The sequence below is a fragment of the Ceratotherium simum genome, chromosome 10 (genome assembly GCF_057802395.1).
Source record: "Ceratotherium simum simum isolate JZ-2026a chromosome 10, ASM5780239v1, whole genome shotgun sequence".
NCBI lineage: Eukaryota > Metazoa > Chordata > Mammalia > Perissodactyla > Rhinocerotidae > Ceratotherium > Ceratotherium simum.
The window spans coordinates 37882226-37905935 of record NC_141909.1 but is presented as its reverse complement, the minus strand read 5'-3'; the positions used below and the strand labels follow the sequence as shown (position 1 = coordinate 37905935).

The 23710-nt window shown below is 38.0% G+C and overlaps 1 protein-coding gene across 2 annotated transcripts in view; it reads right to left on the bottom strand.

Moving 5' to 3' along the window:
* The window catches only part of KLHL1 (kelch like family member 1), a 348324-nt gene that overhangs the window by 131332 nt on the left and 193282 nt on the right, over positions 1-23710 (bottom strand). For both annotated transcript variants that reach the window (XM_014781788.2, XM_087435763.1), the window contains one exon: positions 1769-1981. In XM_014781788.2, coding sequence (XP_014637274.2) covers positions 1769-1981 — 213 coding nt within the window. The remainder of the gene's footprint in view (positions 1-1768; positions 1982-23710) is intronic.

Genomic DNA, 23710 nt, shown 5'->3' with positions numbered 1-23710 from the left:
TCATTGGCCATTTCTATCTTGAGAGCGGATCCCCAGGCTCTGAGGATATCTGGCATCAGAACTTAGTGCAGAAGATTCAGAAAAATCCACTCCTTGGCTTCACAATTTATTCTTTGTCCAGTTACCTAAATGCAAGTTTTCCTTCCTTTTGTAAGAGCCTGGTGTTAAGATAAGCTTGTATAATTTGTTTGGGCAGGACTTTATAAATTCTTTCTCTCTGCTTTTACTCTTTTATTCATTTGAGCAGCCAAATGAAACACAATTATTACTTTATTTATAAAGCTTCATTTGCATCCCAATTTTAGTGTTTTTTTTTTAACTTTTTAATCTTAATATAAGACCAGAACTTTCATTTCTTCATTTGTTATTAACATGCCATACTTGCCTATCATTCTTTCCTGATGTCCTAGTTTCCTATCTTACATTTTTAGTAATATATGGATTAGTGTAAGTGTTGATGGTGGTTTGGCGCCAAATGAAGGATCAGGTGAATGTTTTAGGTCTCCCACATCCACCATACAAAATGTATGCACACACATACATTTTTATCTATCTTTTCATAGGTCAGAGCCACTTTTAAGCTTCTTTTTATATAGCCTGAAAAGCCAGAGACCCTGGGCTAACAGTGCCATGCATTCATAATTTTGCAACATTACAACTTAGTTTAAAGACACAAAACTCCAAATCAGGGAAAAATAGTTATCCTCCTTCTTAAAGCTGAGGGAATTTGGTGTTCTTGTCAATTTACCTGTGTCCTACATAACTCATCGATAAAATGAAGTGGTTGGTTCACTTGGTGTCTGGATTCTCTATAGCTCCAACTGTCAAGGATTTCATAATTCCAATTGCTAAATGCTATTATCTGTACCATTCAGTAATATGTCTTATCTTTCTATAGCAGTTTGAAATCTCCTGCATTGAGCCTTAAAAAAATACCTTAGGGTTGGCCACAGAATATGTATTTTTGTCAGAGAATGATCATATTATTGCATATTAGGATAGATAGATAGATCTCAAAACAGGGAAGCAGGGAATTAATAACCGCAACATTAAAAAAATCTTCTAGATACTCTATTGAGATTAGGTACTTTACATGTATTATCTAATTTGATCCTCACAAAACTTTTGAGTGATCATACAATTTTATTCAATAGATGAAGAAATTCAATATCAGAGAAATTAAGTGACGTTCTCATAGTCATATGACTATGAGTCAGTAAATGGGGGATACGGGATTCAGATCCATGACCCATCACCCATCATTTTTCCACCGTCAGATTTACCTTAAAAAGAGTATTTGATTAAAACTAAAAATAAAAATGTGAACAAATAATAATAAATGGGTTGTTATATTACTTTTATTTTTTATTTATTTATTTTTTTCAAACTTCCCATTTATTTATTTATTTTTTTGTGAGGAAGATCAGCCTTGAGCTAACATCTGTGCTAATCCTCCTCTTTTTGCTGAGGAAGACCCAGCTCTGAGCTAACATCTATTGCCAATCCTCTTCCTTTTTTTCCCCCCCAAAGCCCCAGTAGATAGTTGTATGCCATAGTTGCACATCCTTCTAGTTGCTGCATGTGGGACACGGCCTCAGCATGGCCGGAGAAGCGGTGCGTCGGTGCGCGCCTGGGATCTGAACCTGGGCCTCCAGTAGCAGAGCACGCGCACTTAACCGCTAGGCCACTGGGCCGGCCCCTGATGTTACTTTTAACATAGGATTTTTCTGTACATTGGAGCTATGAAGACAGCATCACGTGTAATTACCTGTGGTGGAAGCAGCGGCAGTCTTATAAAGGCAAGAAGCATACTCAAGTCGTTGCATCTCCTCTGCATGTCATATTTGACCCACATCATTAACGCATGGAAGATGGTTTCTTCATCAGGAACATTTACATCATCACTGGCCAGCAGTTTATGGAGCTCCTCAGCTGGAAGCAGTAAAAACTCTTGATTTCTTATAACTTCCATTATGTTTTCCTGCAGGGAGAAAACATGTTGGCATATATCCGACTTCACTTTTATTTAGTTAGAAAAGTATCTCAGAAAGAAATGAGAAAAGTAGTCAATAACCTTTGTTCTCATTATAACATAATCCTTGAGACTTAATCCTTCAGAAACTAGAAACTGTTAAGATGAAAACATTGTAATTGTAATTGAAGTGTAAATGTATCCCAGACAGCACACATCTTGTAATAACTGGAGGATTATAATGTTGAGCTTTGTTATGCAGGCAGAATATACTAAGTGATTAAATGTTCAAGTTTCAAGTGGACTGCTATGTAAGATTTGGTGAAAAGTAGCATTTCAAATCTTTTAAAGCTTGACTACATATACATGAATCAGAAAGTGGGAATAAAATTACACAGAGATACAACACTGTAAGATGCATCATTGTTTATTCAGAAGGGAAAAAACAAGACAGGTAGGCCATAGAAGTCACAAAATCCCATATGTTCTACCTTTTTATTATCTCTATGCCTCCCTCCTCTCATGACAATTTCTCTGGCTTAATTCAGGTTCCCATTTACTTTCTTCCAGATTGCTGCCATAACCTCCTAATTATTCTGCCTGACTCTATTCTTAGCTTCTCTAGTGTATCCTCTATAGTAATGCTACAACGATATTTCTAAAACATAAATGTGCTCATGGCATTATTCTGAAGTTTTGTTTTGTTTTACTTATTTATTTATTTTTTTGGTCTCCTTTTGTCTTTTGGTTCAAATCTCTTGGTTAAGCACGCTGGTGATGGTTTCTTCATGTTCTGACCTCTTCCTGACTCTAATGCTTCATTTCCTACCTTATTTTCATTCCAGTCACAAAAATTACTTACTCTGCTTTCAATTTGCCATGCTGTTTGACATGTTCTCCCTCACACACTCCATTGCTTAAAATGACTTTTATCCATCTAGTTTTCCTAATTTCTGTCATTTTTCAAGACTTGATTCAAAAGATACCTGTTATATAAGCACTTCTTGAGCCCTCCATTCACCTCCATTGGATCCGGCTACCCTATCCACTATACTTGCACAGTGCATGGTGTTTATATCTCTGCAGCCTCATCTTTGGTGCACTTCAGGGTCTTATCAGAAACTGTAAACTCCTTGAGACAAAGACCTTAACATTTGACCTTGTATATCCAGATCCTGGAACATAGCAGGTGAACAGTATATATTTACTGAATAGATGTATTGATGATCTTTATGGAGCAAAATAAAATTTTGGAAATAGTATAGAGCAGTGCAATATTTTTCAAACATGTTTGAAAAAGTATTTGTCAAAAACCTTCTCATATTTTAGCAGAAAGTCTTCTGTGGCTGATACAGGGTTGGAGAAGACAGAGATCCGACTGTTTGGCTTTCTCTTTTGTTTCACCTCCTCTCATGTCTCCTGAGACAACTTCAAGGAAGATATAAATAAGGCTTCTTAGATGGTAGTTTTAAAGCCACAGTTGTAATAGAAATCTCAATAGGATGCTTGTTTTAGGATAAAACTTGAAGTAGAGTCGGAGTAGATTGCTTCCCCAAAGGGCATTGAGACTGTGCTAAAACAGAGTATAACATTCAGCAAGTGCCCATTAATCTGTAGGTCAGAGTAGATTCAAACCTATTTCTGAAGAGAGACCTGACCCATGTTATGAATGTAGCCTTGGAATTGAATCCAAGGCTTGAAGTACCTTCAGCTTTCACACAACAGAATGTCAACTTTTACTTTTTTTGAGGTCATCTGTCATATTTATTTACATTTAATTGCCATCATAGAACAACTGATTTCCTGGAAATTGTTTTGTTCCTTGTGCCTAATATAGTGCTGTGTAAATTATAGATGTCCAAAACCTATTTACCGAATGAAGCGATCGAGTGTTCTGAGATTTAGAGCTACCAAATTTCTTTAAAGAGCCACAGTAAGATAAAGGTGTTTTTGAAGACTCTTCGAAAGATTTTTTGCATACCTACTTTTCTATTTGTCCTCTACTTTCATCAAAAATCGATGCCTCTATTAAAGTACACACAGGATTGTATAGCTAGACCATCAGTATATAGGGAAGGGTACCATAAAAAAATAGCTCTATGAAACTCTTAGGGCTGTCCATCACAAAGATATTGTTCAGTGCATATTTCATTGTTTTACAGTGCCCAATCCAATGACTAATGCACTTATGATGACCCTTGGGAGAAATTTCTTTCAGGTTTTAGTAGCGCGAATAATCGCACTTCTCTTGAGTAAATTGGTTTACTTTTATCATGGATGTTGTAAATTATGAAATTGATCAGATTTCTCTTTTTATTTGGCCTCTAGAAAACTTACAGTCAAATTGAAATCTGTCTGACAGGGAGTCTATGGTCTTTTCTAGTTTGATTTCTTTTTCAGACAGCTCTGATAATAGTTTCATTTATATCACTACTGTAGACATTCTTTTTCTTATTTTATCCCTGCATCTAATTTAGAGTGTACTCTTATGATTTTGTATCTTTGTAACTCATACTACCTTTTCTGGGAACAAGCTATGTTGTTTGTAAAAACTGCTATAAATAAACTGGACATTAGGAACTAGTAGCAGATATTACTGGATCCGTCACACTGTCCCATGTATTAGACTGTTTATTATTATTTTTTTCAAGTATTTTGGAGTTCTGAAGTTCTCTTTGCCCTTTTTTTTCCTCCAACAAGTCTCCTTTTAATGTTACCCTACCTACTATTTTCCTATGTTTTTTGCTATCTAGCCTCTGGAAATTAATTGTTTTAGTTTCCTTAGGTTTTATTCACCAAAGAGGAAAAAATATCAATTTACTCTCTTTTCCTTACACTGCTTGTGCACCTAGCTAACTCCTTGTCATCTGAAAAGATCAAGCAATGAGAGGCATCTAAACTCTTTGGCCTGTATATCTTTTATACAATACTTTTCTTTTAAGTTTATTCAATCATTCACTCTAAATAGATTTATTGAAAACCTAACATATGGTCCTGAATAATTGTATTAAGGAGAACAAAATGGATTTGCATCAAAAAGTTTACCACACATGGGACACCTATAAAATGTGCAGTACCTAGAAAATGACTATTGTCAACTCTGTAGAAGCAAGTTTTTCAAATGGACCTAAAATATTAGGTAGGAATATAAATTAGAAAATGAGAAATGGAAAGATATGGTATTCTGGCCAGGGGAAACAATATAAACACAGACATAATAGCAGGTAATATAGTATGAAGTGCCATATTTGATACGTCAACTTGGTCGAGAATAGGCACAGAAAAATTGTGGGAAATAACATTGAAAGGGTAATTTAGACCATATAATGGAATGGATTTATTCTAAAACTTGGACAATTTCTCTATTAAATGGGAATATATGTATATATGCATCTTTTACACACAGATTGAAATATTCATTATAAAGAAATATTTTAGTGCCAAATTTAAGTCACCACTATATAAGACACAATAATCCTTATGAATTACATAAAGACTAAATTCTACGATTTACTGTTGCTGCTTCATAATATTTTAGAATAATTTTTCTAGCTATAAAAATTTATAGTTTTGTTTTACTCTAAATAGAATTTTCTTCCCATTTAAAAAAATTATTTCCTGAATTTGACATAAATATGTTTTCTAATATTCATTTCCTTCTGTCCCTTAATTCTATTATTGTTTTTCCCTCATCTTATTATTGGTAATATATCAATAAGTAGTAATTCATTTGAAATTCCATTAGAAATTCCTTTTTCTACATCATTTTAAAAGTTAGCTAACAATTAATGGTAACATCCTGTTAAGCAGAATATAAGTAAATCTCTTCAATTATCACATTTTAGTTATTGATTTAGTTTAAAATATGAATGTTAAGCTGTCGTAAAATATTTTATCAATGTTTAAATAGCTTTAATATAAACTTTAACGTTGTTTACTTCATTAACAGCTACTACCAAAGCAACACATTGTATACTAGTCTGGTTAACTCAAGGAAACCTCTCTGCTACAAGGAAACCTCTACTGAGTTAAGACATGTGTCCCACCATCTTGTGCTTTGTGACCAATGGTGAAAGGAACCTCCCAATCACTGTTTTAAGTGTTATGGTGGAAGGGTTAATCCTTTGCCAGACCATCACAGAATCTCTGGCTTGATTCCAAATCACCAGAGGACATGCAATTTATTTAATTGCCCATATAAAATGTTACTGGTTAGAAAGATGAATACTTAGGCAGCTGATACTGTCAAATAAATGGAAAACTGAAAGGTAAGCCTGGGCATTGGCTACATGCTCTGGTTGAGGCTTATTATGTAAATATGAAAATTGTAGGCTTTTGGACTAAAGTCATAGAATTATAAAATTATAATTCCTTAAGCATCCTTTGCAAGCAAAGGGGCAAGTTTTGAGAGTTTCTAATCTATGCATGATTCTACTCTTATCAGGAAGTCTGAAACCTGCATCTCTTGACTTCTGAAGTGGTGTCTTTTCCATTATATCATGTCCTGGATTGAATAGGATCTCCCCAACTTCATGTCCACTGGCAACCTCAGAATGTGACCTTATTTGGAAATAGGGTCATTGCAGATGTAAATAGTTAAGGTAGGGTTATACTAGTTTCGAGTGGGCCCTAATCCAATGACTGATGCACTTATAAGAGAGACATTTGGGAAGATGCAGACACACAGTGAGGAGAACACCACGTGAAGACAGAGGTGACAGAGAGGGGAGAAGGCCTGTGAAGGTGGAATGGCAGAGATAAAAGTTATGCTGCTGCAACCCAATGAACGCCAAGGATTGCCAGGAACCACGAGAAGTCGGAAAAGGCAAGGAAGCTTTCTTCCCTAGAAACTTCGGAGAGAGCATGGCCCTGCTGACATCTTGATTTCAGACTTTTAAGCCCTAGAATTGTAAGAGAATAAATTTCTGTTGTTTTAAGCTACCCAGTTTTTGGTACTTTGTTATGGCCACCCTAGGAAAATAATACACAGCATAAGAGGAATAAAAACAATAGTTATGTTAAAAACACTCATGTAAACTTAAGAAAGTATGGTAATTATTCCCAATCTTCTAAATGACAATTTCTGGGCTCTTTATTTTACAGAATGATGCCTTTAAGAAATATTAGGTTTCCCATGACCCAAAGAAGTGTTGAGGACAGAAAAAAAGTGGTCTACACTTAGGATCAACTCTCCTTTATATCTTTTTTTCAATTGCCTCTAGAAATTAAACTTTCTGAAAATGCAGGGCGGGGGGACGCGTCTCTCTGAGTTATCAAGGGCTTCTTGTAACAGTCACTTTAAAGTTGCTACACTGACATATTGCTGTCAAGATTCTAACTTTTTCAGGTTAAAACCAATTTTCCTAGGCTTTTGATTATTTGCCTTGCCTGAGTTTTTAATCCCTGTGTCAAAGTTGCTGCTGAACAGAGACTCATTAAGAGATAGTCATGCCTTGTTATTTTACAGATAAGAATGCTGAGGCTCAGAGGGGCTCATCCATAGTCATACTGTTAGTCAAGAGGAGGCTGGGATTAGGAATTCAGTCTCTTGTCCTTAAGTCCATGACTCTTTCTGTTACACTACCTGGGCTATCTATCCTATGGTTTAAGTTCCTTCTGGTTCTCCTCTGTCCATTTAGTTTGGAATTACTTTGACCTATGTAGCATGTATGCACCCTGATTCTTGAGTGCTCACCTGGGTCTTGTTTCCACCTCTTTCTTGCTGTATCTGGGTTCCATGACGTGGCATGGTGATTATGGGAATTGACTTTGGAGATTTGGCCAGGATTTAGATCCTAACCCTGCTACTCCCTGCCTGTGTGACATTAGGAAGCTGGGCTCCTTATCTGTAAATGGGGATAAAAATAGTATCCACCTTAAAGCACTGTTGTGAGGATTAAGTGTGAAGATTAAACTAAATTTACTGTTGTTAGAGAAGTATCTGAGACCTCACAAGTGTTATATGAATGTTAGCCATTACTATTCTGCATCTGACCCTACCTTTCACTCTAGCCTTCTATTGCTAGCTGTACTGTTTACATTCACGTTACTTTATCATTCTTATTTTCTTTTCTGATTATTCAGTCAACAAATGTATTGATTTTTTTTTTTATGGCTAGCATCTACTAGACATACCAGTGACACAAAGACAAAAAAGAGAGAGGTTCTGACCTCTAAGAAATTCACTTTCTAATGAGGAGGACAATATGATATTATAAGAGTAATACATACATTTTATGACATGAGAGAAAAAATGGGGGATTTAACGGAGCCCAAGGGATGAGAATGCAAGTAGAATAAAGAATGCCAAAGAGGAGTTTGAGTTAGGAGACACACGTCTTTTCTCTCTGGAATAGCAATTCCAAAGACAAAGAAATATTTCTCATAGAATTACAGATTCAGAGAGTACTAAACAAATGTTGATGTCATCTGGTCCAATTCTCATGTTATTATCTAGCGGGATTATAAAATGAGAATTTTTGTGACCTCACATAATCTTAAATTGGAAATGATCTTTGAAGTCACTTAATCGAATGTACACCGTATGTGCTTGTTCTGTGCAATGCTCAGTGATTATTTTCAGTGATGGGAAACCCATTACCCCGTAAGAGAACCCATATCATTGCTGAATAGCTCTGTCAGAAAATTGTCCTTATTTTGAAGTAAAACTGGCCTTGTAATTTTCTTACATCAATTGCAGGGAAAATATATTGTTATTTTATTGATCAACATTACAAATACTTGAAGATTAATATTTTTTCTCCCTTACATCAGTTTTTCAAAGGTTAAAGAACTATCATTCTTTAATCTCTCTAAAGGACCTTAATCTTCAAAACCAGAAAAGGATGATGAAGTAGAAGATACAATTTTCACTGAATTTCCCCTGAAATACTTGCTTTCTTTTCCTTACTCTTTCATAAAGGAAAACAAATTTTTAAAAAATAAACATTTTCACAGACTCTATGTTGCTTATTTAAATATATCTTTTTAGCTTTCTCAAGACATTTTCTAAATAAAGGCAGGAAAAACAAATATGAAGCCATCACTGTATAGAAACCTCATTTCAATCATTCTTTATATATATGAATACATAATATATAGATTATTCAGATAATAAAACAAGGAAAAGAGTGTTCAAAAAGTTGTCAATGGATACAAGTATAATAGTTTTTCTTTTTCTTGTCAATTTTGTTATAGGTCCTTAGGAAATGACTGTGAAATAGAATTTCTTCAAGTATTTGAATTATATATCAGGCCCTTTCTTAATAATAGCAATATTCAAAATAGATATCCCATGTGTTTTGGTATCATATATCTTCTTCCGAGTTTTCCTCAGCTACAGAAAAACTACCTAGGTCCAAATCTGCCAAGCGAAAGTGAATGGCTGCCAATTTTCTTTATTAATTGTTTACCACCCACTAAGTGTGGCTACTTGATTGGTAGAAACTTTTTTTTTACAAAATATTATTTTATCAGATTTAAAAAGAAGCATTTTATAATATCCTACAACTGTATCCAGCATCAGAAATAATTTATGATGATCATCTTTCAAGATTATCATATGGGAGGAAAGATAATTTTGTTAAGTTCCTTAAAAAATATATGAGTCTAGCGTGATTTCACTCATATGTGGAAGATAAACAAATATATGGATAAAGAGAACAGATCAGTGGTTACCAGAGGGGAAGGGGATTCGGGGGTGGGCAAATGGGGTAAAGGGTTACATATCTATGGTGATGTATATAAGTTAGACTATTGGTGGTGAGCATGATGCAGTTTATACAGAAACTGATAAATAATAATATACAGCTGAAATTACACAATGTTATAAACCATTATGATCTCAATAAATAATTGAAAAGAATATATGAGTTTATGACGGGAAGAGTTTTCTGAGAAAATGTTGCTAAAGAGTTAAGATGAGTTAGAAATTATAGTGGATTTTTCATTATTTTTCAGTGAAAAGGATTGGAAAAACTTCCCAATTCTAATACTTCCTGGTCATGATTTCCCAAGCAAAGTCACTTTATTCTAAGATACCATCTCCTCACCTTGAAAATGGGCTCTATGACAACACCTAGGCTACAAACTTTTTCTGATTTGCTTTCAGTCACAACTGAGATTAGAAAAAAATAATTCCTAAACTTTACAATGTTATGCAAAGTATATGCAATTATTTTTGGGTGATTCTTTAACCCTTGTAATAATTGCGTCTGCTTCTGACACCGGAGATGTATTTTTCAAAAGTTTAATATGTGATACACATTATCTACTAATGTAGGAAAAATGAGCATGTAGAAATCATTTATGAACTTCACTACCAAAAAAAATGGCCCAGTCAGCTAAATAGTTCTACTTCCAATTTTTGGTTTAACAGAAAAGTAACTATTCTCAAATGTGTGATTGCTTTGTAAACTGTGTAACACTATGCATGTATAAATTATTAGTCACAGTAGTAGTATTGATTTTTATAATTATTAATATTAGGCACATTTACTCCTTAGTAGAGCCCAAACCCATCCCTTCCCCCTTCCTTCACAAATGGCTCTGCATCAGTATTTGCCACGTTTCTTTTAGGTGTCTTATAGAAATCATTGAGAATGGCAGCAGCTGGAAAAGTTAGGAGGAAAGTGAAGATCTCTGCACAGTCTTTATGAAAGCCACGTACTTGTGCTAGCCCGTGGGAGAAATGGTATCACTGCCAATGAAATCATGAGATGATAGCGTACCTGTGTATTCAGAGGTGTTTCTCTTCATTACAGCAGTATCTGAGACACCTGATCACATAAACTTTTTCTTAAAGGAGTTACAATGCTTGATGAAAGCATAAAAATAACGATTCTCTACTGTGAGAAAATAGAAGTTCACACTCACATAGGCTGTATACATTAACATCCCAGAGAATTTCAATATGGAAATGGCTATTCATTATTTTTAAAAATACTCTAAATATATATTTTTACATTTTAATAAATGTATTAAATAACTTTTTTCTGATTATTTAACATGAAAAGAATGGTTATTTTGTATATGTGTTTCCTATTGCTGCTGTAACAAATCACTATGAATTTTGTGGCTTAAAAAAGCATCCATTTGTTATCAATTGTTATCTCTCAGTTCTGGACGTCAGAAGTCCAGGTAAAGTGTGGCTCTGCTGGTTTTCTGCTCCAAGTTTCATAAGGCCAAAATTAAAATGTTGGCAAGGCTCGTTCATTTTTGGGGTACTTGAGAATGCATCTGTTTTGAGGCTCATTCAGGTTGTTGGGATAATTCAGTTCTATGTGGTTGTGGGACTGAGGTGCCCAATTCCTTCTTGGCTGTTGCCTGACGGTCATTCTCAGCTTCCTGCATTGCTTAGCTTGTCCCCCTTCCTTCATCTTTAAATACAGTCATGCCTGGCTTAATGACGGATATACGTTCTGAGAAAGGCGTCAGGCGATTTTGTCGTGTGAATATCATAGAGTGTACTTACACAAACCTAGATGGTATAGCCTACTACACACTAGGCTAATGGTACTAATCCTATGGGACCACCATCGTATATGCCGTCCGTCATTGACTGAAATGTCGTTATGCATCCTGTGACTGTATAACAAAGGCAGGTTGAATCCTCACACTTCAAATTTCTCCTACCTTCCGCCTTATCTCCCCTCTTTATTATTCTGCCATATCTCTCTGACTGACTTTTCTGGCTTCCTCCTCTGCATTTAGGCACACATGTCATTACATTTGAATAATCCTAGATAATCACTCTATCTTAAAGTTGGTTGATTAGTCACCTCAATTCCATCTGCAAAGCCCTTCACATCAATACCTTTGATTGAATAACCAAGGAATTTTAGCAGAGAGAGGAACCTTTAGAATTCTGCCTACCACAGTTTGCCTGACTTTCAAGTTTATCAATTTTTCATACTTGTTATTCAAAAACTTAGGGAGTGAGGATGATGGATGAAGCATAACTCTCACCAAGTTTGTCATTCAACTAACATTTACCACACATCTAAATATACTAAGCACTCTCTCAGGGAATGTAAATACAAAGATTAAAAGACTGGCCCTACCCTCAAGGAACTCAAAATATTTTTGAGGCTTCTTACAACTGAAGAAATGAGAAGGAAAATTTGATTATTTTATCAATAGAATGCTGATATTATCTAGTTGAATTTAAATCCCTCAGAAGCGATACTCCATTGATAATTAATTTACTTAGAATCAAAAAATAAGATTTTATTTTAAAAATTGTTTACAGAAACTTTTTGGTTCTCACGGGGGTCATTGTTCCTTCTCTTTGGTTAGTCCCTCAACTCCCTGGTCAACCTCATCTATGGGTAAAATTAGAAATCCAACAAAGGGACTCTAAGGAAGTAGCTCCTGGCTATTACTCTTAGTCCTCTGGTGACGGGACCCTGAACTGTTGGACCTCTCACACGCAGAGTTGCATCAAATGATGCTATAAGTTAGCTTTAAGCAGGTCCCTGACATAGACAGACATCCTGCAAAGGCTTGTGACTTTGGTGAAAAAGTGTGTAGAGCCCCTTAAACATCGCTTCATCTAATAGCCTGAAGAGACCTTTGAGACTTCGTTAGTTTGCTGTCAAAATGAAGGAGGTAATCTTATTAAACTTTGTGAGGGACAGCAGTGCCTTGTGGGGTGTGCCACTACAGACCCCTTCCTTCAGAGTGCCTTGACGTTGCCTAAGGAGGAGGGGGAGGGTGGGTTCTGAGAGGGCATGCACACCTGAGACCCTCTCCTTCCTCAGCTGATGACTATCTGGGCTCCGATAAGTTTGGCCCACTGATGGGGTGATGAGGTGCTGCCGCTGAAGAGCATGTGTGGACCACCCTGGCAGAGCCTATAGCAGCCCTGCAAGCCTCCCTTATTGCCCTTTGTGTTACAAGGATGATATGGGAGCAGGAGATGATGAGACTAACCGGATTTAGGATTGTCTATGGCACTCTCACTGGTTACTGAATCCAATTAAACCCCCTCAGAGGTCAGGTCAATCGAACTGGGACTGTCTTGACTGGTGACTGACAAATTCCTTGGCGTGGAAAAAGAAGCCATGGACAAATCAACAAAGACTGAAGAGCAGCATAAGAGTTGTAACCGGGCGCCCTCTCCTGGGCAACCTGGGCAGGGGCTTTCTCCAAGAGACCTAGTCTGGTTATTCTCTAATAGGGCCTCAGAGGAGGAGACTGAAGCGCACCCCACCGAAGAACTCATGGCCAGGTGGCCTAATAGGATCTGCTTCATGATGGCCCCTTTGAATGGCACAAGTACTATCCCCTCCTCTCTTTCCAATGAGTCTGGAGTTGAAATGGAGAGCCCTGCCAACTTTTCAAGGACCTCTGGGCTGGCTTTCAAAAATAAACAAGACTAGGGGTTAGGATGAGGTCCCTCTCTCCCCAGAGGGGAGCAGAGGTCCTATGTCAAGGTCAGGGTTTAATGGGGAGATGGGGGGAATGCACTTCTTGGGCCTTTTGGATAGCAGTACACAGGTGACTTTGATACTTGCCACACCTGGTGCCATGATAGGGGAAACAGATAGTGCTCTTCGGTTTTGGGTCTGATGCCACCACCAAAGACCTGGTTATGAGTGAGTCCCTTTGAGCCTCTGCAACTTTGATTGCTATGGTCCTCACTAATAAATGTACTATTGGTGTGGATGTATTCTTTATGTGTACTCCTGTTCACCTTTGCCGCTAATCCCTAATGGGAATTGCTATAGTTAGGACTCTGTTAATGGGGTATGTGGAAGATTATAAACCAATCCAACTACCAGTGCCTAGTACTATTGTCTCCATAGAGCAATATCAGCTGCCTGGGGTTGCAGGGAGAAGTAACTACTCTTGTTGCTGAGCTTAAGGAAACCAAAGTCCTCTGCAGGACTATTTCTCCATTCAGTAGCTCTGCCTGGCCTGCACATGAAGCCTCGACACTGTCCTTTCCCTTGACCCCACCAAGCCGCATTTGCTGTTAGAGTTACAGATCTGAGCAACCTCTCAGTTTGCCAATTGGAATCTATTGCCAATTTGATACTGCCATAGGCCGGTGGCACTGATTGGGCTTTTGGACCTGTAAGCTCCTGGAGTCGCTGAGAGGTAAACATCCTTTGAGAGGCAATTATTGGTCTGTTGTTGGGCCTCGGTGGATACTGAGCACACGAATCATAGCTATGAAGTAGTATTACTACCAGGAATCCCAATCATGTCACCGAACAGAGGCCTCAATTTACCTGGTGGAGGAGGCACAGGAGTCTCCACCAGTGCGGTAGAAATAGTACCTACAGGAGTGGGTGAAACCTGGCCCCCTGACTGGGGTCTCGCAACTCCATGAGTTGGTCTCAAGAGTGTCCCTCTGCTTCTCAGGCTTATCAACAGAGGAGCCACTGTCGCCACTGACCCAATGGGGACTCAGACAGAGAGACCTCCTGGACCATGCATGGACCTGGTTCACTGATGGCTCTTTCTGGTTAAGTTCTACTGGGATAGAATGAGGTGTGGCTGCCATCCAACCTGAGACAGAACTGTCCCTTACTGAGAGCAGTAAAGGACACATGGTACAATTGGCAAAGTTTCACGGGGTACAGATGGCTCTCCAGGCCACCACAACAAATGTACCATGTTAGTTTTACTGAATCACGGGCTGTGGTAACGGCCTGGTTGTTTGGTAGGGTCATTGGCAAGCCTCAGACCTCCTCACGCCCTCCCTGGGGGCAAGAGATTTAGACAAAATTGGATTTGTTGCTAATAAGCTTTTTGTTAACTATGTGAATGCTCACCAAAAAGTCTCCTACACTGAAAAAGGATATAATCAGTGAGCAGACCACACTTGTCAGCTAAACATGGAGAATGAATTGTTCTCTGCCCCAGAGCAAGCAGATGTGCTGGGCATCCACAGAGGACAGCCCACAGAAATTCAAACATCCTAAATTCAGCATACAGACTGCCATTGTTGTCAGAAGATGCTGAAACAGCATGGAAAAGCTGTCCCGCCTGCCAGACCCTGGCCCAGGCTAATAATACAGCTCAGGAACAGATCCCTTGAGCCAATGGGCCAGGGAGTTCTCAGCAGATAGATCACATTGGGCCTCTCCTCCCATCTGGAGGGGTTCCACTGGATCCTGACTGTAGTTGACAATTTCTCCCGGGGTGGCCTAGCCATTCCTGCCTGTACACTTAAGCCATACTATTCAGGCCCTGCAAGACATCATTTGTTTCCTGTTCGGGTTCCCTAAGTACATTGCATCCGCTAAGTCGTGGATTTGTATAAGGCTCAACTTACACATCAATGGGCCTAATCGTGGGGCATATGATGCACTCAACATGCTGCATATCATTTCCAAGTCACAGTGGTGGTTAAGCATTTTAATGGATAACAAAAGGAAAGGTTTAAGTGGCTGATGTGAGGGGACAAGATAACCCCAGCCTGGACTACACATCTCAGGTGAGCAGTCTGGAGCAATGCAGCAATTCCATGAAACGGTACTTCTCATTTGTGCTGCATGTTTGACCAGGCCGTCTGTCCTCTTGCTTCAGTTGTACAACCTCTTTTTACTATTACTGAACCCTCAGTCTTCCATTCAACCCCTTTCCAAAGATTCAAATAGATGGGCGATTAAGATGGCTATTAAACTGCAAGAGATGGGAGACAGTAACCTTCTTCTCCAATTACCCTTCAGAATCACAGCATGAGTTTTTGCCTATGGGGAACTCAAAAAGAATGGCCATCAATTTGAGGTCTCTAGTTCAACATTTTCCTTAAGGTGATGCTGGTACTTTTGTCTAGGTAGCCTCATGGAATGGATATCAGTATATAAAATAGATTTTTTCTTTTTCGTAGACCACAAGAGGATCTTAGCCAGAAGATTTGGGTTGACCACATTTGAGTTTGGATTAAGGGTGCTATCCTTGCCCACAGTACAGAACAGACTGCCCATATTGCAGTCGATGTGGAGGATTCCCCTTGGAATTGACAGTACGTGAGGACCCTCAAACTTGAAAGCCTAGATGTAGATAGAGGGAAAGCTAGATATAGGAATGGGAGGGAGAGAGAATCTAAACTCTCTTTTCTCTCCCTCTCTCAGGGAAGCCCCTGTGACTCTCACCTCACTTGCCACTGTCTTGAGTTTGACTAGCTATTGAATATATCACACACACGCTACACTGATCCTGCAGATGAACATCTGATTGTTATGCTGCTGTATACCACAAGTGGACATTTCTCTAACAATGGATTATTCTGGTACCTCAAGTGCCCCAATCTCATTAATCTGGACCCAAAACATTGCTGCAATTGGACTCTGACACAACAGGAGTAAAATGTTTCCCTAAATGTCAACTAACTCCTGTTAGAGATGGGGGTAACCAGAACCTCTGGAACAAGAGGCACAGGATCCACCATCACGGCTATTTTTTCCATGGGGGTGGCAATCTTTTTCTTCCCTACACTCATCCCCAACCTACTGTGTGTTTGTCAACAATTCATGTTGCACCTGGATCAATGAAACTAATAAAGGAGAATAGTCCATTACAAAGCTTAAACGGAAGGGCTTCTGGCTGTCTAGAATAGACTATAATGGACTACAGCACATCTTTTCTTTGCTTTGTAACAGCTGGGGCTCATGGCTACATTCACTCCTCCAGACAGGCCTTATCATCCTATTTGGGATGATTTTGATTATGGCCTTGGTCAGCTGTTGTCTTAGATAGATTAACCAGTTATGGTCACAGCCCTTCACTATCTGGCTCATTCAAGCCCATAATGAGTAGCCTATGTTTCCTGCTCAGACCCTGAAGGATCGAGAAATGGAGTTGAGTAGTCCAGCTGTAGGCCCAAATCCTACATGCGATCTTTGAAGCATAACCATGGGCAATTACAAGGCTTTTCATGGCAAGAGTCATAGAGAGAAGCTGCCCTCCCTACACCAGACTTGGTACATAGCCAGTGCATCACCTTTTCTGGACAAAGTTGTAGTCAAGAACTCAGATCCCCCGGGCCAGCTATGCTCGTACAGGTATCTATGTTCCTAACCCAGGATCTTCCATTCAGAGGCCTCCTTATCAGGAGCCTTGGCTAAGGCACTATTATCCATTTTGACTCCATTACTTTCCACTACTAGCCCTTCCCCTTTTCCTTCTTCTTGACCCACTGTTCCATAAAGTAGCAGGAGTCTTCTGCTCAAGGCATCTTAGCAGTGAAATGAGTTCCCCTATCAGCATTGACCTACCTGACCCTTACCTGGTGCCATTCCGTGGGGGAAAAAAGGGATACTGGGGAGCCAGAACCACTTTTTGTCTCTTGCTTGCACTGTCACAGGAAGTGAATAAAGACTCAATTGTTACTTTCAATTTGGCTCATTATCCTAATTGAACACCTTGACATCCTGTTGCTTGATACTGGGTTTATAGTCTCCCATAAATTCAGTATTTTTCACTTATAGTCTAGTTTCTTTATTTTGTTTTGATCCCCTCTAGCTACTACATCAGCCATAAGGACATCAGCCATAAATACAACCCTGAATCCTGTGACCACCCTTATAATAAGTCTAGTTTATGGAATATAATGCATTTTATATAAAAAGTTATATATTTTTCTATCAAGCATTTTTATATAAAGGACTACATTTTATCTAGTTGATATGCCCTAAAGCTCTTAATGCACAATGGTGAATTTAGATCTTTCCTCAGTAATTACCTATAGCTTTACTGTTATTGCCAATTAAAAAGTAATTGCAATCTGATTAGTCATACTGTGAATTTGCAGCAACGTAGAATGTTTTTGGTTGAATTGCTACATCTAAACATATTATCATTGACCTTCTAGTAATTTTTAAGGGATTCCATTAAAATTCAGTGTAATTACTGGATTGACAGTAAAGCAAAGCAAAAAAGTGTTATATTTAGAGAAATAATTTGATATAGGAGTTTCTAACACTAGATAATCGGAAAGAGAGAGAGAGAGAAAGAGAGATTGTAATTTATCATAGGCTAGTAAACAATGGATGAAATTTACATAGATTATAATATCCAATCTCTACGTTAGAAGAAACTGAAACTAATGAGGGTTAAAGTGAAATGTCAAAGGTCCCATAATTATAACTGGTAGATAAATGGCTAAAAATTGGTTTATTCAGTTTCAAAGACAAAACCCATAACTGACAGGGAAAGAGTGGGATCCTGTCAATTGAGATAGGGATTTGGGGAGGCAAGACTAAAAATCCTGAACCCCAAATTCCTTTGGACTCTTCCTGTCTCGATTGCAGAAAAGTCCCTTCTCCTTTGCTACAAAAACAAAAAATAAAAACTATACCAAACCAAAGCAAAAAACGATTATACCAAAGATGTTTTATTCATCTCAGTTCCTTTCCTTAGCAACAATCTTTTCCTCCACATTAAATACCAGAGTCAAGTTGCAGTACCATCTGCATAGAGAAGTAAAAACTCTGTTGCAGGAAGAAATAACATTCACATCAAAGCAATTTCAGGATCTGGCTAATGGTATGAATGAAACTAGAAAGGGAAATGTGTTAGAATTGATTTTGAGGGTGTTAGGCCAGAGTGGAGGAATAAAAAGATGAAGATAAGAGAATTTATTTATGTGGGCCACTCACTCATTATCTGGGATTCAGCATACTGGCTAGGAGCTGATTTTAATAGTGGACATGGATGTTGCACTGAAGCCTGTAGATAATTATGCCCTAGTGTAAATGAGTTGGAGATGCCAAGACTTCATTGGCATATTATTAAAGAAACAACAGACGTCAGAAAGAGGTGGAAATATTAGACTGGATTACTGTGAAAGAATACTGTGAAAATCTCTTTGTTATATACTCTTTGGGAAGGCCCAAAGAATGATGCTGAAGTGGGCACCATAATTTTAAGAAGGCTAGTTCTAGGAGTGCGAGATGCTGCCATCTTCCTGGGGTCTACTATCACTAGAAATAATGATATTCCAGAATGGAGGAATATGAATGACAGAAGTTAATTATCAGAGGCAAGATGGATATAATAAAAATAAAGATCAGGGAGGCCTGAGTGGCATATATATTGCCTAGATCCATGGGAATGTATGGAATTGATCTTCAAGTGTCTTGGAGTGAGACTGATGGACTTCCACTCAGGGTATTGCTCAATTTGCATAATAAGGAAACTGATATTAGCTACTGCAATGGCAAATTTGAGTCCTTCATACAGTTTCTAGATCAAAGTAGATTCACAGACTCAGAATATATTAATTTAAGGGAGAGAATGAGATCCCTTGAGAAGTATACCACCACAAGGATATACAATAAATTTCCCTCTGATCCTTCCCCGAAGGGATCTGCAGCCTTTGCTAAGGCAGATGTGCACTGAGAAAAGGAAACTTGAAATCTTCAAAGATTATTTGATTAAGAGGTTTGTGGTGACAGTGAAAAGCCCTAATGGTTCTCTGGTTATCATGGGACCTATAGAATCTGCACAATAAATGAAGTTTTGTTTCATTGTGGGTAAAACGGTTCCATAGACCTTCTCTGTGATTATCTTCTTAGATATAAATTGAGATATATTAACAGCTGGTAGAGCTCTCTCATTGGTTTCCTGAAGTGTTAGAAAAGTGGTTCCCAAATTTTGCATGTATCAGAATCTCCTGGAGGCAGTGCTGGCCACACAATTTGTGAGGCACAGTGCAAAGTGAAGGTGCAGAGACTTTTGCTCAAAGAGTATGAAAAAAAGGCTGTTAAAGGTACATACAAAGTGTTTACTTCTCTTTCACAGTGTCTCTTTTGATTAGTCATGGTGCTTTTTATTTGCTATATAATGTCATTTTAAATAAGGAAATATTAAAATTTTAAACTACTAGCATGAATTTTACTGTTCATCTTCATGTTGTACAATGCTAGTTTTAAATGCCAAAAGCAGAGAATTGCATTGATATGCAGAATCACCAAAATTACACAATTTGTATTTCGTGGCTCATCTCTGAAGGATGCCTAGAGTTGGCCAGAAGAAGAAAACACAAACCAGACTCAGGAAGATTGGAAGAAGGAAGAGTATATGCCTTCAGCCATGGAGCCAGCTCCCATTACTTGACTGTCCTGACATTCCACAAAGCATCAAAAGTATCCACTCTATTGATGATATCATCATGCTAAACGGATTCAGTGAGTGGGAAGTGGCAAGTATTCTAGATAACCTAGTAAAATACACGTATGCCAGAAGGTGAGGGATAAATCCCATGAGGTTTCAACAATCTGCTATATCTGTAGAATTTTCAATAATCTTACTGTCTGGAGTATAGCAGGAGAACTTCTCTAGATAGACAGCAAGTCATTGCCCCTCATACATCCAACCAGTGAAAATGAGGTGTAAAATTTTTTACGCTCCTTTGAATTTTTAAGGCACGTGAGAATATGATTCAAATAAATTTTTCGGGTGGTTCATCAGGCTATCAGTTTCTGATGGGGCTAGGGTATACAAGTCCCAGTTGTTGGTAAGCTTCCTTGCCATTTGGTCTACATGACCAGAAATTTAGTTACTTCTGGAAGTATCCATGGTGGATAAGAATGTTGGGAAGAGAATCTAGCGAGTCTCAGTGATAAAATCACAGTTCAAACTTCTAAAGTTCTTGTAGCAGGACCATCCTCTACAAACAAGAATTACTTTCTGTTTGAAAACACAGCTCTTGGAACACTGTTGGGCTCAAGGATCATGGAACATCCAGTGACTATAAAAATTGTTTTGTTGTTATTAAATCCATTGGATAGTAATGTGAAGTAGGCATAGCAACCATCCATTGTAGAGTGCAATTTTATAAGGCAAGCATTGCATTCAGACCAGGCTCAAGCAGGTCCAAAAGGCACTAATAAGTACATGCCTATTCCTCAACTTGAATGTCTTCAAGTGGGGTTTCTAACAATAAATTTATGAAAAGGAAAGAATTCAGTTCTAGCTTAGAAAAGGGTTGGCATGGTATACCGGTGCTAGCCAGGATAGTAATGAAAGGAAATCCTTCTCATAGGCAAAGCTGTGAACAGTATGCTTGGATGCCCACTTTGTAATGAAGAGACAGAGATGGTCTAAGTTATACATGGACTTCTGAGCACTGGCAAATAGCTTGGCCGGCTGGTGAGAAGCGTGAAAGGAATGATAGGGAAAGATGAGTGGCAGGGAGATCTGGAGTAGATCTTATGTTAATAGATCCAATGGAATGATCGTACAGTGAGAATCTTTCTTGAATGCTCAGCAGATAGCATCCATTACAGAGGAGGCTTTCAACAATCAGGTAGATAAATTAACCTATACCACAGACATCAGTTATCTTCTTTCCTTAGCTATCTCAGTGTTTCTACAATGGGCCCACAAAAAGATGACCATGATAGCAGGGACGAAAGCTATGCATGAGCCTGAAAATATGAGCTCCCACTCAACAAGACAGATCCAGTCACATCACTGCTAATTCTTAATATGGCACAATTTTGGGGGAAGGCAAGCTAGCCAGCTGGTGGAAAGTGGATTACATAGGTCCCCTTCTATGTTGCAGGAGGCAGAAATCTGTCTTTTCTGGAATAGATGTATACTCTGGATATACACTTGCTTTCTTTGCCCCTCAACACCATCCAATGACCTAGAGAATTCCTGATCCATTAAAAAAGGTAACTATTTTATGGCAAACAAAATACAATAGGCTCATGAACATGAGATTCATTAATCATACCGTATACCTCATCACCTATAAACATCTGGCCTGAAGAATGGATGAACAGCATGTTGAAGACTTGGATAAAGCACCAGCTTTGGGCACCGCACCATGCACAGTTGGAGCTTGGTGCTCCAACACACAGTATATGCAGTGAATCAATGTTAACATTTAATTCTGAATCCCTAGTTGTCAGAATTCATGGGTTAGGGAAACAAGATGTAGATTTAGGATTATCCTGTCTCACTATTACTCCCAGTAATTCCTTTATGAATGTACGCTCTACTTCTCCACAACTTCAGGATTTGTAGAGCAAGAGATTCTGGCTTCTAGAGGAAGGGACACTTCTGCCAGTAGACACTGTAAGAATTTCACTGTACTAGAGTGTGGGACTACTAAATGGTCAAGCAGAGCTGGTTAATACAATTTTGAAGAGAGAGAAAAATAATGTACAGTGGTACAAACTTTGATCTCTGAGAGACAGAAGACAAGATGTGTTGACAGATAATTCCTTTCCTTTTATCCCCTTGATGGACAGATCTGCATGACAATGGTTCCACAGGCCTGTTTGGAAGACATTTCTCATTGTTAAACTACCAATTGTGTTTTATTTCTAAGCTGTAAACAGTTCAGAAATTCATTATCTTGTATTTGCTTTCCCTTCTTCCTAGCCTACTTTCCCTTTTCATCTCAATTTTGCAACTCTTGGATCGCATATCTCAATAAAACCTTGGTCCATTAGCTTTGTGTTGGCTTCTGTTTTTCTAAGGAAACCAGAGATCTTTCCTTTTTGAAGTGAAGTAATTAAGTAGTAATCCAATTATCATCATAAACATAAACAAGAAACTCATGGAATGTTTACATTTGTAAGACACAGTGCATACAAACAGTGACTAGGATGGAAACAACATTTATGAAGTATTAATTATATGTGGAGACTTCTTTAGTTACTTCATATTATGATGTTTTTGTTCGTATATTTTAATGCCTAATTGTGAAGATAGAAAAAAATAAATGAAAAAAAACCTACATCACTAGAGAAATGTCAATAGTAATATAAATAATATAAATGCAACTAATATTTATTTTATTGTGAAAGGCATTTTGCTCATATTATCTTATTCGATCTTCTTTGTGCAATGAGTAATGAGGCTTGTAGATAGTAATAAGTAAAAAGGCTCATAGAGATTAGGAAATTTGTCCCAGGATACACATCTAGATAACTGGTTAATTAAACCTAGATTTATATATACCTTTAAACCATTCCTCTTTGCACTTAACTTTGTTTCTTGAGATGGGTTTATAAAATCAAGGGCTAAGGTAGGTAGATAAATTTCCATGAAAGATTTGGCTAATGAATTAAATGTAGTAATGAAGGAAGCATTGCAGAAAATTTGAGACAGAATTGTCTATGGTACGCGTGGAGGACGATGACAATCCTGGTCAGGGGTAAATAGATGACACATTTGGGGAAAGCAAAAGAAAACAAAGAAGACTAAGCAGAGTGGGGTCAGATACACCTGACTTTGAATGTCAACCTAAATTTTGACACCAATTTAAAGCCTGGTTGCCAAATAAATCGATGATACCTTTGGCAGAAATGGAGACATTCAGGAGACTTAACATCTGCTAAAGGACAATGAGTTTTTACAAGACTCATTGCTTTTGAAATGATAAGGCATGATATACGGAAATATTTAGTAGGAAGCTAGAAATGTAAATTCATGAACAGATAAGTCTTGGACAGACAGGATCTGGAGTCATTTTAATTGGTGGAGAGTAGAAGATCCTTTATGGTTTGGCCAATACTGCCGATCTAAGGAAAAGGAAGAAAAGGAGATATCTATGAGACAGAAAAGGCAAGCAAAGGAACATTTTAAGAAAGAGAGTTTAATTAACAACACTGAAAAATAGAGAAAGTTCAAGGAGAATGAATACAGAAGCAGCCCATAGATCTGCAGTTAGTATCCTTAAAGAGCACTTTCAGGCAAGTGGTGGGTATAGAAGTCTGTCTGTAAGAGTTTAAAGGCTGAATGGTGAATACAGTGCTGGCAGAAGCA